The sequence below is a fragment of the Antechinus flavipes genome, chromosome 1 (genome assembly GCF_016432865.1).
Source record: "Antechinus flavipes isolate AdamAnt ecotype Samford, QLD, Australia chromosome 1, AdamAnt_v2, whole genome shotgun sequence".
NCBI lineage: Eukaryota > Metazoa > Chordata > Mammalia > Dasyuromorphia > Dasyuridae > Antechinus > Antechinus flavipes.
The window spans coordinates 484,535,832-484,550,134 of record NC_067398.1 but is presented as its reverse complement, the minus strand read 5'-3'; the positions used below and the strand labels follow the sequence as shown (position 1 = coordinate 484,550,134).

Here is a 14,303-nt window from a genome sequence, read left to right as displayed (position 1 = left end):
TAAAGAGACAACATAAAGATAAAAAAGAAATAACAAGCTTTAAGAAAATATTGATATATTCTTTTGTACCTTCTTTTGATATTCTAGTAAGACAACTATATTCTTCAGTTCTCTTTTCTGTGTGTTGGAAAGTAGAATAGTAAAATTTCTCTTCTCTGGAGATAACACAATAGTATTGGTTGTATACACTGAGCCATCTTTGAAAATTTTGAAGTGAGGATCATTTGAATGGATTATGTTTGCAGATGGAAGGCACTCATCTAGATTAACTACAAGAGAGACAGTCACAACAATTTGTAAAAAGCAAACAAAAGCAAAATACATCCTTACAAGAAATTATGTGGTTTTTAAATATAATGAATTATTTGAAGAACATTTTCCTTCATAAAAAAAGATGAAAACTAAATTTAAGTTATATAGTTCTCTTTTCTCAAAGTACCTAAAGAATGGATCTGTCTATCCTTTATTCTTTTTGATCCTGATAGAATTTGTGTTGACTTTAACACTTTTGTTTTGAGCACGTCAGCTCATTTTGTATTTTTCCCCTAGCAATATCATTCTTATATTTCCATGGTATTTTTAGACCCATCCTTAGTTTCATGATTCTTCTGCCATCTTTTGCTCTCCATCGCTAGGTTTAGTGACTGAACCTGCAACATTTTTAGTAAAAGGGACTCCCTGAAAAAGAAATTCTCTTGGCCATTGCAGGTTGGCATCCTCTTTAGAGATATAGAATTAGAAAGCTGCTCAGAGCATTAGTAGATAATAATAGTGATAGAGATATAGAGAAGAGAATAATAGAGATGATGATGAGTGTCACTTTCCCCAAGGTTTCTTTTATTAAACTGCTAACAACAAAATAAGGTTGTTGTTTTTTCTGGTCAGAAATCAGCATAAAATATCCACTGGAAAGCAAGCTTTCAGGGAAGCAAGTTAAAAATTTATCAGATTCTCTGTCATTAGTGGAATGAGAATTCTGATATCAAATCAAAGAGTTAAATTCTCCACTAATGCTTCAAAGAACCCTTCATCTCAATGGTATGGGTGCTCCTTCAATTGTTACAAGTAAAAAGCCTTTCTATCCAATGTTAATATTTTCCTCATGTATCTATAAATTCTTCATTTAGGAAAAATTCAAAGCCTTCTTCAAATTCTTTTAAATATTTTGTAGATACTACTACACACTTGGGCTATCTTATTAACCCTCACTTTCACTACATGCTTGGACCACATTCAACATAAATTTCATAATCTTGTTCAGTGTCCACCTTCACAGTGAAGTCATGCACATCAAGGTAAGTTCTGATATTGTGAAAGGTAATGTGAGATTCTTCATAGAAACTACCTGCCTCTCCATTATTTCCAATAGATATTGGTTATAATTATCTTCATAGTGGTCTGCTTATGTATGGGTACCCTGAAGTAAGATGACCAAGTGTCACATGAAATAATTCTGTTTGTTGCCTATTAGCAAACACTGGCTCTTTCATCTAAATATATTTACTTTCCCCACTGTTTCCATTCATACAACTCCAATTTACTTAATGCTTTTCTGGTTTTCTATATAGTGGCATATTTTTCAAGTTGTTATTAGTTCTACCATTTGGATATTAACTCATAGGTCACATAATAGATATCCTACATTTATAATACTAACAGTTAAATTAATGCCAGTACCAACTCTAATAACTATGATTTTTCGTAATCTCTGCTCCATCATCTAATTACTGACACTTTAATTGTAAATATAGAAGAGATTTGAAACCAATTTGTATTTTTATTACTTTCAATGGTTATTATGGACAGAAAGTTCATCATCTATCTGTCATATTAGTGATTAGTCTCTCTATATTAAGCTAAAAAATCTTGATGCTTGGACACCTGTTTACCCCCAGGATTATACCTAAAGTTCCACTTCAGATTGGATTCTGCTAATACAACCTTTGAGGAAACAAATAAAAACCTCCACATCATAGTATGGTGCTTGGGTGGGACATTTATTGATGTCTCACTTTACTTTTCTGCTTTTTTAATCTACACTATTATTTAATTTATGTAGTAGACTGGTGAGCAATTTCCTCTATCAATGCAGATAAATACCTATTTTATCATAAAGAGTTGTCTGTTACACTAAGAAATCAATTGGTTTGTCCAGGGTCATAGATTGTATGTGCCAAAAGATGTACCTGGATCAAGGTCTTACTGGCTCTAAAATCAATTATTCACTTCCCCATAATGCCTTGTCGCCACATAACCACCACCTCCACCATTTCAACATCAAAATGCTAAATAATTGGATATAATCTTCAATTAATTGTATGTTATATGAATAATCATTAATAGCAATTCTGATTTTTGAAGGCAATTTTTAAAAGATAATGGAATTGATTCATTTAAGATAGCTTCTAATTTATTCTTATGCTTAATTTCAAAAATCGGCTGATTAAAAGTTAGCCCTTGTCATTAGGAGAGAAACTAAATCTGCTTTGTCTTGGTTCTTATGTAAAAATATAGACCTACTTGAAAGAACTGGGGATAGAAGGGAGAAGAAAGGATTTTGACCTCTCCACTCTGTTCTAAACTCATGTGTGCAGGCTGGATTCAGTTCTGAGGAATCCTACAGTTTCCTGTAATACATATGAAACTTAAATGCATATCTGGATGTCTGGGGGAGGGAGATTCCAGAGAGTTCATGAAACACACTTAAACTCTTCAGTGAAGCCCTGCAATGTACAGGTCAAGCTAAATGAATGTCTGAACTCAAATCTCACTAAGACAAGTAAGTTGGCTTAAAGAGGGGAAAAACTATAAAAAGCTCCAAAGAGATATGGGATTCTCCAAAAGAGGTTTAAAGGTTATTCACTAGGGATTTCTATTATAGTAAGGAGATATTATATTAAAGTCCTGCATCCTATAAGAATTTCAAAAAATAACTGACTGTCCCCATGTCTAGCTTTTCTATATTATATCCAGTGATGATAAAGCACAGTGCTTTGCAAATAGAAAGAACTTAATATGTTTAAAATGTATTTGTGTCACAATAAGGCAAAAAAAAAAAAAAGTGGGTGAACTCCTACAGTAGTAAACTGTTAGGTACCACTGTTCTTTGGAATAGAAAAAATAACGAGCTGAATAGCCTTTTAATGAAGTGATTTTTCCCATAGGACAACATATTTGAACTCAGATTATCTTTACAATGCCATAAAACCATATCTATAACCAACATAAGTAAAAAGATAGAGATACTAAGCCCAGTACATGTAGTACCAGTCTCTGAGTCCAGAAGACCAGAAAACAAGACTCATTTATGACTAAACCAGCCATGTGACCTTCTGGATGAGTTCTTAATCTCTCACCATCCCTGACAACTAAGAATATATTATAAAACAGTTGCTTATCTTTATTAGTAAAGGAAGTTTCCAAATTGAGTTTCTTGTACTGATAAAAATCACATGTCAGAATTAAATCCTATTTTTCCCCTCAAAAAAAAAATCCTCACACTTATATGAACTGATGCTAAGTGAAATGAGCAGAACTAGGACATCATTATACACTTCAACAATGATACCATATGAGGATCAATTCTGATGAAAGTAGCTATCTTCAGCAATGAGAAGATTCAAATCAGTTCCAATTGATCAGTGATGAACAGAACTAGCTGCACCCAGCGAAAGAACACTGGGAAATGAGTGTGGACCACAACATAGCATTTGCACTCTTTCTGTTGTTGTTTATTTGCATTTTTTTCTTCCCAGGTTATTTTTACCTTCTTTCTAAATCCAATTTTTCTTGTGCAACAAGAAAACTGTATAAATATGTATACATATATTATATTTAGCATAAACTTTAACATGTTTAACATGTATGGGACTGCGTGCCATCTGGGGAGGGAGTAGAGGGAAGGAGGGGAAAAATTGGAACAGAAGTGTTTGCAAGGGTCAGTGTTGAAAAATTACCCATGAATATGTTTTGTCAATAAAAAGCTATGATAATAATTTTAAAAATCTTCACATTGCATAACCCTTGAGTTATAAAATACTTCTTCTAGCAATATGGCATGATAGATTATACAAATAATAATATCACACATTTTACAGATGAGGAAACTAAGGTTCTGAAATTTTAAGTGACTTGTCCAAAGTTACATGACTAGTAAAAAGCTGAACCAGGACTCAAACTCAGGCCTTCTGACCCCTAAATTCAGTGAAGCCTTATATGAAAAATATCTAGCAGGTTGTATAAAGTATAATTTGAGCTTGTGGTTACTTACCTAAATTATATGTGAATTTTAGATACTTTCCCATGCCAATCAAAATTTTAAAAAATAACATTTTCATCTTTAAAATAAATGTGGAAAGCCAAAATCATTTTTCTAAATCTCATTTATAAGGAAACATTTTACTACTAAAATTCCAATTTTATTAAAAATTCAAAATTATGCTTTCCCTCTGTCCTTCATTACCCTCCCCATATCTAGAGGCTTGTTTTTTTTTTTAAATAATTAAGGAGTAGAACTAAATTTAGGAAACCTAAAATGTCTAAGAGTACTCACCACCCTAAAAATTAATCATTAAACTATGAAACACAAACATTTTATGAAAATTATACTTATTTAAATCTGCTTCAAACTGATTTCCATGCTAACTCCAAAAACCTATCATATCATAGTTTCCCTTTCTTTCATAAGTGAAGAAAATATATCAAATTATGATTCAGGAAAAAATTTTCCTTTTTTTTTTCTTACCTCTACCAACAAAAGTCTCAGCTTCTAGTTTAGAAGGAACAGTAAGTATCACTCTTTTGCAGGCCTCACAAGAAAAACTCAAGGCCTAGAAAGAAAATCAAAATTAATTATTATTTGCAAATATCCAAGGCAAGGTCTTTCATTGTTGTTCAGTTGTGTCTGATTATTTATGACCCCATTGAAAATTTTTTGGCACAATACTGCAGTGATTAGTCACTTTCTTTGCTACCTCATTTTACAAATGAGGATCTGAAGCACACTGGGTTAAGTGACTTGTTCAAGGTCACATAGCTAATAAGTGTCTGAGGCCAGACTTGAACTCAGGAAGATGAGTCTTCCTGACCAGGTCCAGCACTCCACTTCACTATCTAGCTATCCAGTTCAATCAATTGAGCAAACTAACATGGAAGGATAATATTTGAGAGGGATATACCTGGAAAAGAATATGGCATAGGAAGACCTAAACTCTGGTCCCCTCTCCTACTTAGTAGCCATTTGACCTTTCTATATTCTCATTTGTAGAATTGTTTACTCTACATAACTCAAAGTATTGTGGCAAAAATCATGAAAGCATGTTCAAAAATGTAAAATGTTATACAAATATATGGTAAAATGTGGTACATGTTTAAATATAGAATGAATATGGAAGGATAAAAATCCATACAATAGTACTTTATTTATAATTTGATTCCTTCTATGGTTAATTAAAGGAAAAAAAAAACTTTACTGCATGTGACCCTGAAAGAAATAATGTGCCAAGGATGGCAGGGAATACTATCATGGTTTAGTGGCTATATACCACCAGATGCAGACATGCAATGTTACTTTTAATCTCTCAATTTGCATAAGCTTCCTTAATAATCAGATCTAATATTATGCATGATACAGACATGAGGACAAAGTAAATAAGCTTCAAATATTTTGAAAGTTGAACTTTAAATTTTTTTTTTTTTTTAGTTTTGTGACAGCAACAAGGTCAGGATGGCTTACCACCTTGTGTTTACAACTCCAACTGCTAACATTATACCTCACTCCAAGATAATATTTAATAAACCCTTGCTGGATTGGATTAGATCGGATCACACAAGCAGTGTGATATAGTGGAACAGGAGTCAGAAGAACTAGGCTTAAGTTCTAATTCACTGAATGACTTGAGTGAATTATTGTACCTCTCTAGAACTTAGTTTCCTTAAATATACAATAAGAAGATCTACAATTCTTGTAGTTCTAAATAAAATTATTGCTTCTATTTTTTAGTCAGGAATGTCTATCTTAGTGCTGAATCTAGACTCATGATTTCATTGTTATACAGAATGCTCCCTAGTAAAAAGAACTCCTTCCACTAATGAAGATCAAGATTAGAGCATCACAAAGGCAGTATATAGCAAAATCTGGCATTGAACACAAAGTTAACCTGACTGGAGAGGCCGGCTCTCTTATCTACTGTATCAAGTTGCTACTTAATGTTTAACAAAGAAATTTTTAAAATTTTATAAGATCATAAATATAAATCAATACTTCAGAAAATTGGTTCAAAATTGGTTTTCAACAAAGTCAAATAACTTCTTCTAAATGCTCACAAATCAAAACTACAATGTATATTATCATCAGCTTTAACTGTTTTACATTGTTACCTCTAAAGTTTATATAGTATCCCCATTAATGTATCTGCAAGATTGTTATTGTTCTTCAGTTATGTCCAACTCTTCATAATCTCTTTGGAATTTTCTTAGCAAAGATATGAAAATGGTTTGCCATTTCCTCTTACAGGCATGGAACTGAGGCAAATAGAGGTAAGCGACTTGCACAGGGTCACATAGTTACTGCCTAAGCCACATTTGAACTCAGGAAGGTGAGTCTTTTTGAGTTCAGACTTGGTATTCTATCTATTTTGCTACATTTAGGGTCCCTTTTCCCTATCTTTAAACTCCTATGAATATAGGCTTAGCAATGAGATTGCTGGGGCTCAAATAGTTCGTGGATGTTAAGAACAGAAATAAGGGACATTTATAAAATCCCTATGTAAGAGCTCAGCAAAGTACAAATCTGTAGTTTTTTGTTTTTTTGTTTTTTTTTTTTTTACAAAACTAACAGTCTTAACTCTTATCATAATTTAGCCATTTATCTATCAATTTAAATTATGTGAAGCATTTCTATCTCTCAGTTCAGTTCACAATGCAAAATTAACTGAAAAAGCAAAGTATAGCAATTGTTTGGGCATCATTCATTATGCATAGTATAGGTATTGCTTAGAAGTCCTATAGTCTAGTAGACAGGATTGGAGTCAGTCAAGATGACCTGGGTTAACATCCCCATTCTGATATTTGAATAGCTTAGTGATCTTAAATAGATCAATTAACATCTAATGATCTCAGGCAATTAATTTACTATTTTTAACTGGAATTAATACTTATAAATGGAGGGACTTTATAACTGTATAAATGTGCAATATAGTTTTCAGAACTTTGGATGTTTACATCTTCTTTGAAGGACAAATATTTTAGGGAAAGTGGAACACAATTTTATATAAGTTTACAGTTATAAAACTGGAGGCTGTTAGATAGCAAGTAGATAGAGGATCAAACCTAGAGACAGAAAGACACATTCAAATCTGGCTTCAGGCATTTAATAGCTAGGGGACATATTTTCTCATTTAGTCTTAATCCTCTAGAGAAGGAAATGGCAAACCACTCCAATGTTTTTGCAAAAAATAAAAATTAATAAAAACAACAAGCAAAAACTTGGTCACACTAGTCAAAGAAGAATCATACAACTGAATGACAGTTTCTTCAGCCATAAAAAAGGAAAGTTCTTTACAATGATCTCTTACTTTAAAGGTATCCTATGAAAGGTAGCTAAGTTTCTCAAGCATTTTAAGTTCCTTGGGAAAGGTACCATATAATCAGTAATTAATGTTATTTTCTAAATTTAAGAATTAAGTTCTTTTCAGAGCTAATCTGGGTATAATGGAAAGAGAAACTGATTTGGATTCAAGGGAGTAAAGAAATCATCTTACACCTCAAGTACCTCAAGCAAGTCATATAACCTCTCTGGGCCTCAGTTTTCGTTTCTGTAAAATGTAGGAGTTGGACTAGATAACCTCCAAAAACCTTCCTAATTTTAAAATGTTATGATTCTAATCATCTTGATTTGGATATAATATAATTTTGTAAAAGCAATTTTTAAGAAGAGCAATAATTGAGAATAATTTTAAAGAGGATTGGTAGCTTGAGGGGTTTTGATTTGGGGAGAATGTTTTAGTTTTGCTTATGAATTTTTTTGGCAAGAATTTCTTTTCATTTTGCCTTGAGATTTTTGGGGAGGATTAAGCCTTGACAAAAACTCTGAGTAAAAGGAGGAACACAAGATCTCTACTTCACAAAACCAAGATGGAAAATGGGGTGTGGTCATTCTTTGCTATTCATAAATACTCTTCCAAAAACAAATTGTCATAGCTCAACTCATCCTTGTCAAAACCACAAAACCTCAAAGATTAGAAGGAGAGTAAGGTATGTGGGAAGAATTTTGGGATGAAGGACAACTAATTACACTAGTCTATTCAAATAGTTCACACTTGGCCAAAAGTCAACTTCTGAATGTTCAACAAGTGACTGAGTCAATGATTATATCTGTGCTTTAGGAAATCCAGGATTCATACTAAAAGACGCCAAAAGAATTCTATCCAGATTTCTCTAGCAAGAAGTAATAGACCTTAGGGTTGGCTCAAATGTACTTAAAAATTGCATATGACTTCCTCCATATATCTGGAGTTTTGATTCTCTTTCCCTATTCTATTTTCTTTATGTTCTTATTTACATCCCTTTCTTATTTATCCATTCAGTAGAATGTAATATTCTTTTTAATCATAAAGATTTTTCTTTGTATCACCATTGCCTTGCATAATCCCTACTGTATGGAGGACACAATGCATATTGATTGAATTGAAATTAAATTTGAACCCAAAGTTATGAAATAGTGATTTTAATTATTATATATGCATGAAAAACCTACAATGTTCACTTATAATTAAATTATTCTCCCTTTGTCAAGTATAACATAATAAACATAATACATGCTAAAGCACTATCTTCAACCATGGATAATACTTCTAATCTTATGTAATGTGTAAGTGACATAGAATTTAAGATAACAGTTTGACAAATATTGCATATTGTACTGTGACATTTTTCTGAACATATTTTAAAAAATTAAGATCTGACAACATTTCTGCACCCATTATAACCACTCTAAGGTATACAAGTTGAGAATTAATACAAATTTTACTACAAAGATGAAATATATGATGCCTACAAATGAAGGAAAATTATTATTTAGCCAGCTGTCCCCCAAGTCAGGCAAAATATTCTTATTTCAAAATATTCTTATTTATTCGGGATTCAAAAAATGGTGATATGGTCACTTTGTAAAGTCATAATATATACGTAATATATACGTGTGTGTATTTAAAAGGTAGAGAAGCAGTTGTATAGAGTGGCTATTCTCATGCCTACTCCCCACTTGATTCTTCAATAATTGACTCTTTTCCAAAATTATCCCCGGGGCTTTTCAGATGGTCCAAATTTCTCATTTGCTACTCTTTTCAGAATGTCCAAAACCTACAGGCAAACCCAAAGTCCTGAACACAGATCTATTCAGCTCTACAGATAAAATCACATGTCAGTTCCTTAAGGTCCTGTGAATGCTCCTGGATTCACTCGACTCTTTCAAAATGACTTTGACCTCAAAACTTGAAACTCCACCAGAAAAAGCATTTCCTGATACTAAATCTAAGAGGCTGTCAAACTCCAGGTCTTTCTACTGAGTTTTTCTTTTCTCATTTGTCCTCTATTCCCTATTAATTTTACTAGTCAGTGTCCTTCCTTTTCCTCCAGGCTCTCTAAATCACGTTCAGCTCATTCCAGCATCGGCTTGTTTTTCCAAAACCGCACACTAGTGGAAGTTCAATGGAAGAGATGAGTGGCAAACACTTCCAAGAGGAATTCTAAAATCCGAAGACACCCCCTTTCTCGCCCCCCACTTTTCTTTTACCTGGAGTCTGGCTGTGACCCCGAGGGAAAAGCTCCCAATATCTCTACTACACCATCAGAAATAAGTGCAACAATAGCAACTGCTGTGATTCCAGTCGAATACCTCAAGCAGTCCCGGCACCCCAGTCTTGCCCCCAGACTCAAGGGCCGGTTTAGTACCAAAGCAATAGAAGAAGTCAAGCTGCAAAGGACCGTGCAACTTAGCATAGCAGATGAATCACAACTCTCTCCAGAGTCAGAGTTCCCGGGTTTGACCCTAGGCGAGTCATTTAACTTGTTTCTTAAAAAAAAAAAAAAAAAAAAAAAAAAAAAAAAAAAAGGAAAGAAAGAAAGAAAGAAAAAGGACAACTACACTATTTTTAAAGTCCCTTTCAGCACTTAGGCTCCCGCACGCGCTAATCCACACACCATACCTGGAGGCCACAAATTGGGAAACAGATGCTTTTTATCTCCAAGTATTTAAACTGATTAAAATCTACTCTAGCTACTCATAGTTCTCCACATCCAGAAAACAGGTTTTAATTCCTCTTTTTTTGGCACATCTCTCCTCCGATTTTCTCCAAGTCTTGTTCTTTCAATCTTCCCCAATTCCTTTGCGAGGTCCCGACCCCAGTACTACCGAGCCAACCCCTAGAAGGACTTTCCGGCTGAGTTTCTGTGATCCGTGTTCGCACATTCCCCGAAGCCCGGTGACCTTCAGGCAAACTCACCTGGAGGGTCAACAGGAGTAGCCCGCAGCCGGCAGTAAGCCGGGAGCGTTCCGGCCCCTCTGCGGCCATGGGGGCAGGATCCAGGAACAGAGAGGACTCGGGAGGCAGAAAGGATATGCTGGAGAGGGCAAGCAGGTGGAGATAATTAGAGAGGGCTGTAGCAGCCAGGTAGCTGAGGGTGAGAGCCTGGTTTAGCGCAGTCTAGCAGCTGCTACTGCTGCTGCTGCCACGGCTACTGCCCAGGTAAGAGTGAGCCCAGCGAGGAAGAAGTGGCAGTTGCTGTTGGAGGAGGAGCACCAGGGGTGTAGCTTTTCTTCCTTGTTTCTCTTAAGCTACCTAGCCTCTCCGGCCTTTCTGCCTAAGGGGCTTTTCTCTCAGACCCAGGGGTGGGGCCTCTAAGCTTCTGAAAGACGAAGACAAAGACAAAGACAAAGAGTAGTCCCTCCTTTACTTTTTCTCAACTTTTTCTGACTCGGAGAAAGTCACTGGTGGACATTCCCTTAAAAAAAAAAAAAAGTAGTATTTTTTTTTTTTAACCTGCCACTTTTTTTTCTTAGAAGGAGCAAGGAAGTACTATCTTCTTCCCTCCTCTCTCCCCCAACTTGTTCCCTGGTTAAGGTTTATTAAAACGTTCTGTCCCAAGCAGAGGTACCAACTTGTAGAAAAGACTCATTCATTTCTGTTTAGGTGACAAAGGAGTGTAAGCGGGACGGTCACTAAGGCTAGCTAGCTGCCTCACCATCTTCCGGTGTTCCACTTTTTACTTCGCAGTCCCCTTCCCTCTTCCTCCTTTCAGCGTTTTAACTCTTTAGCCTTTAAATTCACCCAGGTGCGCCCGTTTATGGGTTCTCTGTGATAAAAGGCTGTGAACTATTCGATTCTGGTGTTGCCTGCTAAAATCCTGTCTTCTCATTTTGTGCTTCCGGGTGCAATTCTTGCTCTTGGAACTTGAAAGCTAAAAAAGGACATCAGAGATTTCTGCAATTCACAAATAAATGTTCAGAATCATAAAGGACATTGGAGAATCATCGAGTCCAAACAGACTTTTCATTTTATAAACTAAGACAGAGAAACGATGAAATAATTTACCCAAGGTGACAGATAAGTAGTAAAGCCAACATTAGAACTGTGACTTCCATGATCAATTTTTAAAATAGAAAATAAAATTTTGTTAATTTAGAAACAAATAAACAAGTGTTGGAATACAAAGAAGAAAGTTAAAACAACTCCGGCACTCTAGGAGCTCCCAGAGGACTATGCTATTGTTTATTTTTGTCTTTGTATCTCCGGTGGGATTTTTTGTTTGTTTGTTTTTGTTTTTTGTTTTTTTGTTTTTGTACCTAGAGCAATGTTTTGCAAATAACGTTGTAGAGTCATTACAGAAGCCTAGGGAGATTGTATTTGCTAATAGTAACCCCTAACGAAGAGGCTGGGGGGAAGGGGAAGAATTTTAATTTGGGGCCCCCTGCATCCAAAGCTAAGGCTCTTTCCACTTAATTAGATCTAAATTGATCAAAATGATTTTTTAAAGCTTCATCATTATCATCTTTTTAATTCAATCCTTATTTTGCAACTGAGGAAACTAGAAACCAGAGAAACTTAATTTAGTTGCCATGCCCCAGATAGAACCCAAAATAATACTTTTCTATCATATAATAAACCCGATAAACATCTTACCATGTGATTTTATTTCCTTGGAAGTCAAGTGTCCCTTGTTAGAGATATGATCAGTTATGGTCAATCACAATTAACTTGAGAACTAAATGTTTTCCATGGTGGAGAGTTCCTTTTCTCTATTCCTCCCAAATCCAATGATTAAAAGAGAACATTGCAGTATCAGATTATCACTTGAAAAATGAAGAATGGAAGAAGCAGTGTGGTTTACTTAAGGCCAGAACTGAAGCAAGGTGGGAAGATGGGATTGAGGAAGGGGAGTGGGGAAAGAAGTCAAACAGATTTTCAGGTCCTGAAAAAAGGAGTGATTAGGTGTTTTACCTTTTCTACTCTGTTGTGACTGGAGTAGCATAAACCATACTACTTGTAAATGTAATTTGCAATTACATTTTGTTTGTCTTGACTCTAACTTGAGGGTAGAAGAAAGCTATTTGAAAAAAAAAATTGTGGCCAACATTTGGAAACATTTCCTTTAGCACAGAAATTGACTTATATTCTTGACCAAAATCTGTTAGCAATGTTTGTTGTAGATGAGTCTGTCCAACTCTTTTTGACTGCATTTGGGGTTTTCTTGGCAAAAATATTGAAGTGGTTTTCTATTTTCTTCTTCAGTTCATCTTTATAGATGGAGAACTAAGGAAAACAGGGTTAGGTTACTTGCCCAAAGTCACAAAGTAAGTATCAAAGACCAGATTTGAACTCAGAAAGAAGTCTTCCTAATTCCACGCATGGCAGCCTATGTATTATACCACCTAACTGTCCTGTGAGCAATGAGAATATTCAACTTCAAAGTTAAAATAATATATTACTGAGTATGTCATTCATTTTATATTAAAGTCCCATAGTCTGTTTTCTTGGCATATTTCATCAGATAGAATCAATACTTTGCTTGTAAATAATTATACTAGTAGGCATTAATGTAAGGCACAGCTTGACAATCTTCCCTGTCCTTTCCTTTTGAGCTTTTTTTTTTTTTTTAATGACTGTGAAGCTAAAATCTTCCTCTCCTGGGCACACCCCATCTGGGTAATAATGACATCATTACCTTAAGTGATTGTTCAACAGAAACACAGAGCAAGTTTTCTAACAGCAAACTCTGGAAACCTATTCAGAATGTTGTCATAATTCTCTGACAATAGGACACTTGCAAACTCTTGCTAACTCTCCAATACCTCAAAGATGTATCATGGTTTTTTCTTCTTATTCCAGAAAAGGGTGGAGAGAAATTTCCAAAGACTTTGTCTTAGGTATATATTTATACTTTTTAGGCTGAGTTAATGCAGGCCTTTTGTTGCTGTTATTGTTGTGTCTCCTGCTCTATTCCCTGAAATCAAGTAGATTTTTTTTTAAAGACCAGAATATAAAACAAATTCATTTAATCTGTAGTGGTTTTAATATATTATACAATAAAAGTAGGTGGCCATATGAAAACATATTGAATCAAAAATAATCATATAGTTGTGGTTGTTAATTTACAAAACAAAATTATTGTAAGTCTGTAAAGCACTTTTCATACAATTGTCTCATTGCCTCCATTTTAATTCATCTACCAAAGTGATTTTTCTAAAAAGGAGGTCTGAGCACATCATCTCCCTTCTTAATAATCTCCAATGGCTTCCTATTGTCTCTTGGATAAAATATAAACTCCACTAGTTGACATTTAAAACTCTTCATACCTTGACCTTGAACCACCTTTCCAGTCTTATTACAAATACTTCTTATATTCAATGGCCCAGTCCAACTATTCACCACATTATTTCTTTTGCAGGAAATCCCATCACCCATTTCTGTACTTTTGCCCTGTTTGGCTCCCATCTATAGAATACACTCCTGTCTCATTTCTACCTCTTAGAATCTCTAGACTCTCATGAAATCTTTCCTGATTTCTGTAGTTAGTAGTATCTTCCTCACCAAAGTTATCTAGCATTTATTTTGTATATACTATACTGAGCAACTTCTCCTGGACTTACTATCTTCTCTGAGTATTCATGACACTGTCCTATATTGATTGTTCTACTTATCACTGGTTCTTCTTCTCCAAGCTCCCATTATCTTTTTCTAAGACTCTGACATAAGTCATCTATTCTTTTTCTATATTCTCTCCTTGGTAACATCATCAGCTCCATG

General features: G+C 34.7%; 1 protein-coding gene across 2 annotated transcripts in view; it reads right to left on the bottom strand.

The window, feature by feature from the left end:
- The window catches only part of LOC127543922 (desmocollin-2-like), a 33,657-nt gene extending 22,859 nt beyond the window's left edge, over nt 1-10,798 (bottom strand). The window contains exons 1-3 of one of the 2 annotated variants that reach the window (XM_051970298.1): nt 10,503-10,798; nt 4,745-4,829; nt 70-269 (exon numbers count right to left, since the gene is read on the bottom strand). In XM_051970298.1, coding sequence (XP_051826258.1) covers nt 70-269; nt 4,745-4,829; nt 10,503-10,571 — 354 coding nt within the window. In that variant the 5' untranslated portion in view covers nt 10,572-10,798. The remainder of the gene's footprint in view (nt 1-69; nt 270-4,744; nt 4,830-10,502) is intronic. The other variant, XM_051970297.1, reaches the window with a different exon arrangement.
- Nucleotides 10,799-14,303: the final 3,505 nt, after the last annotated feature.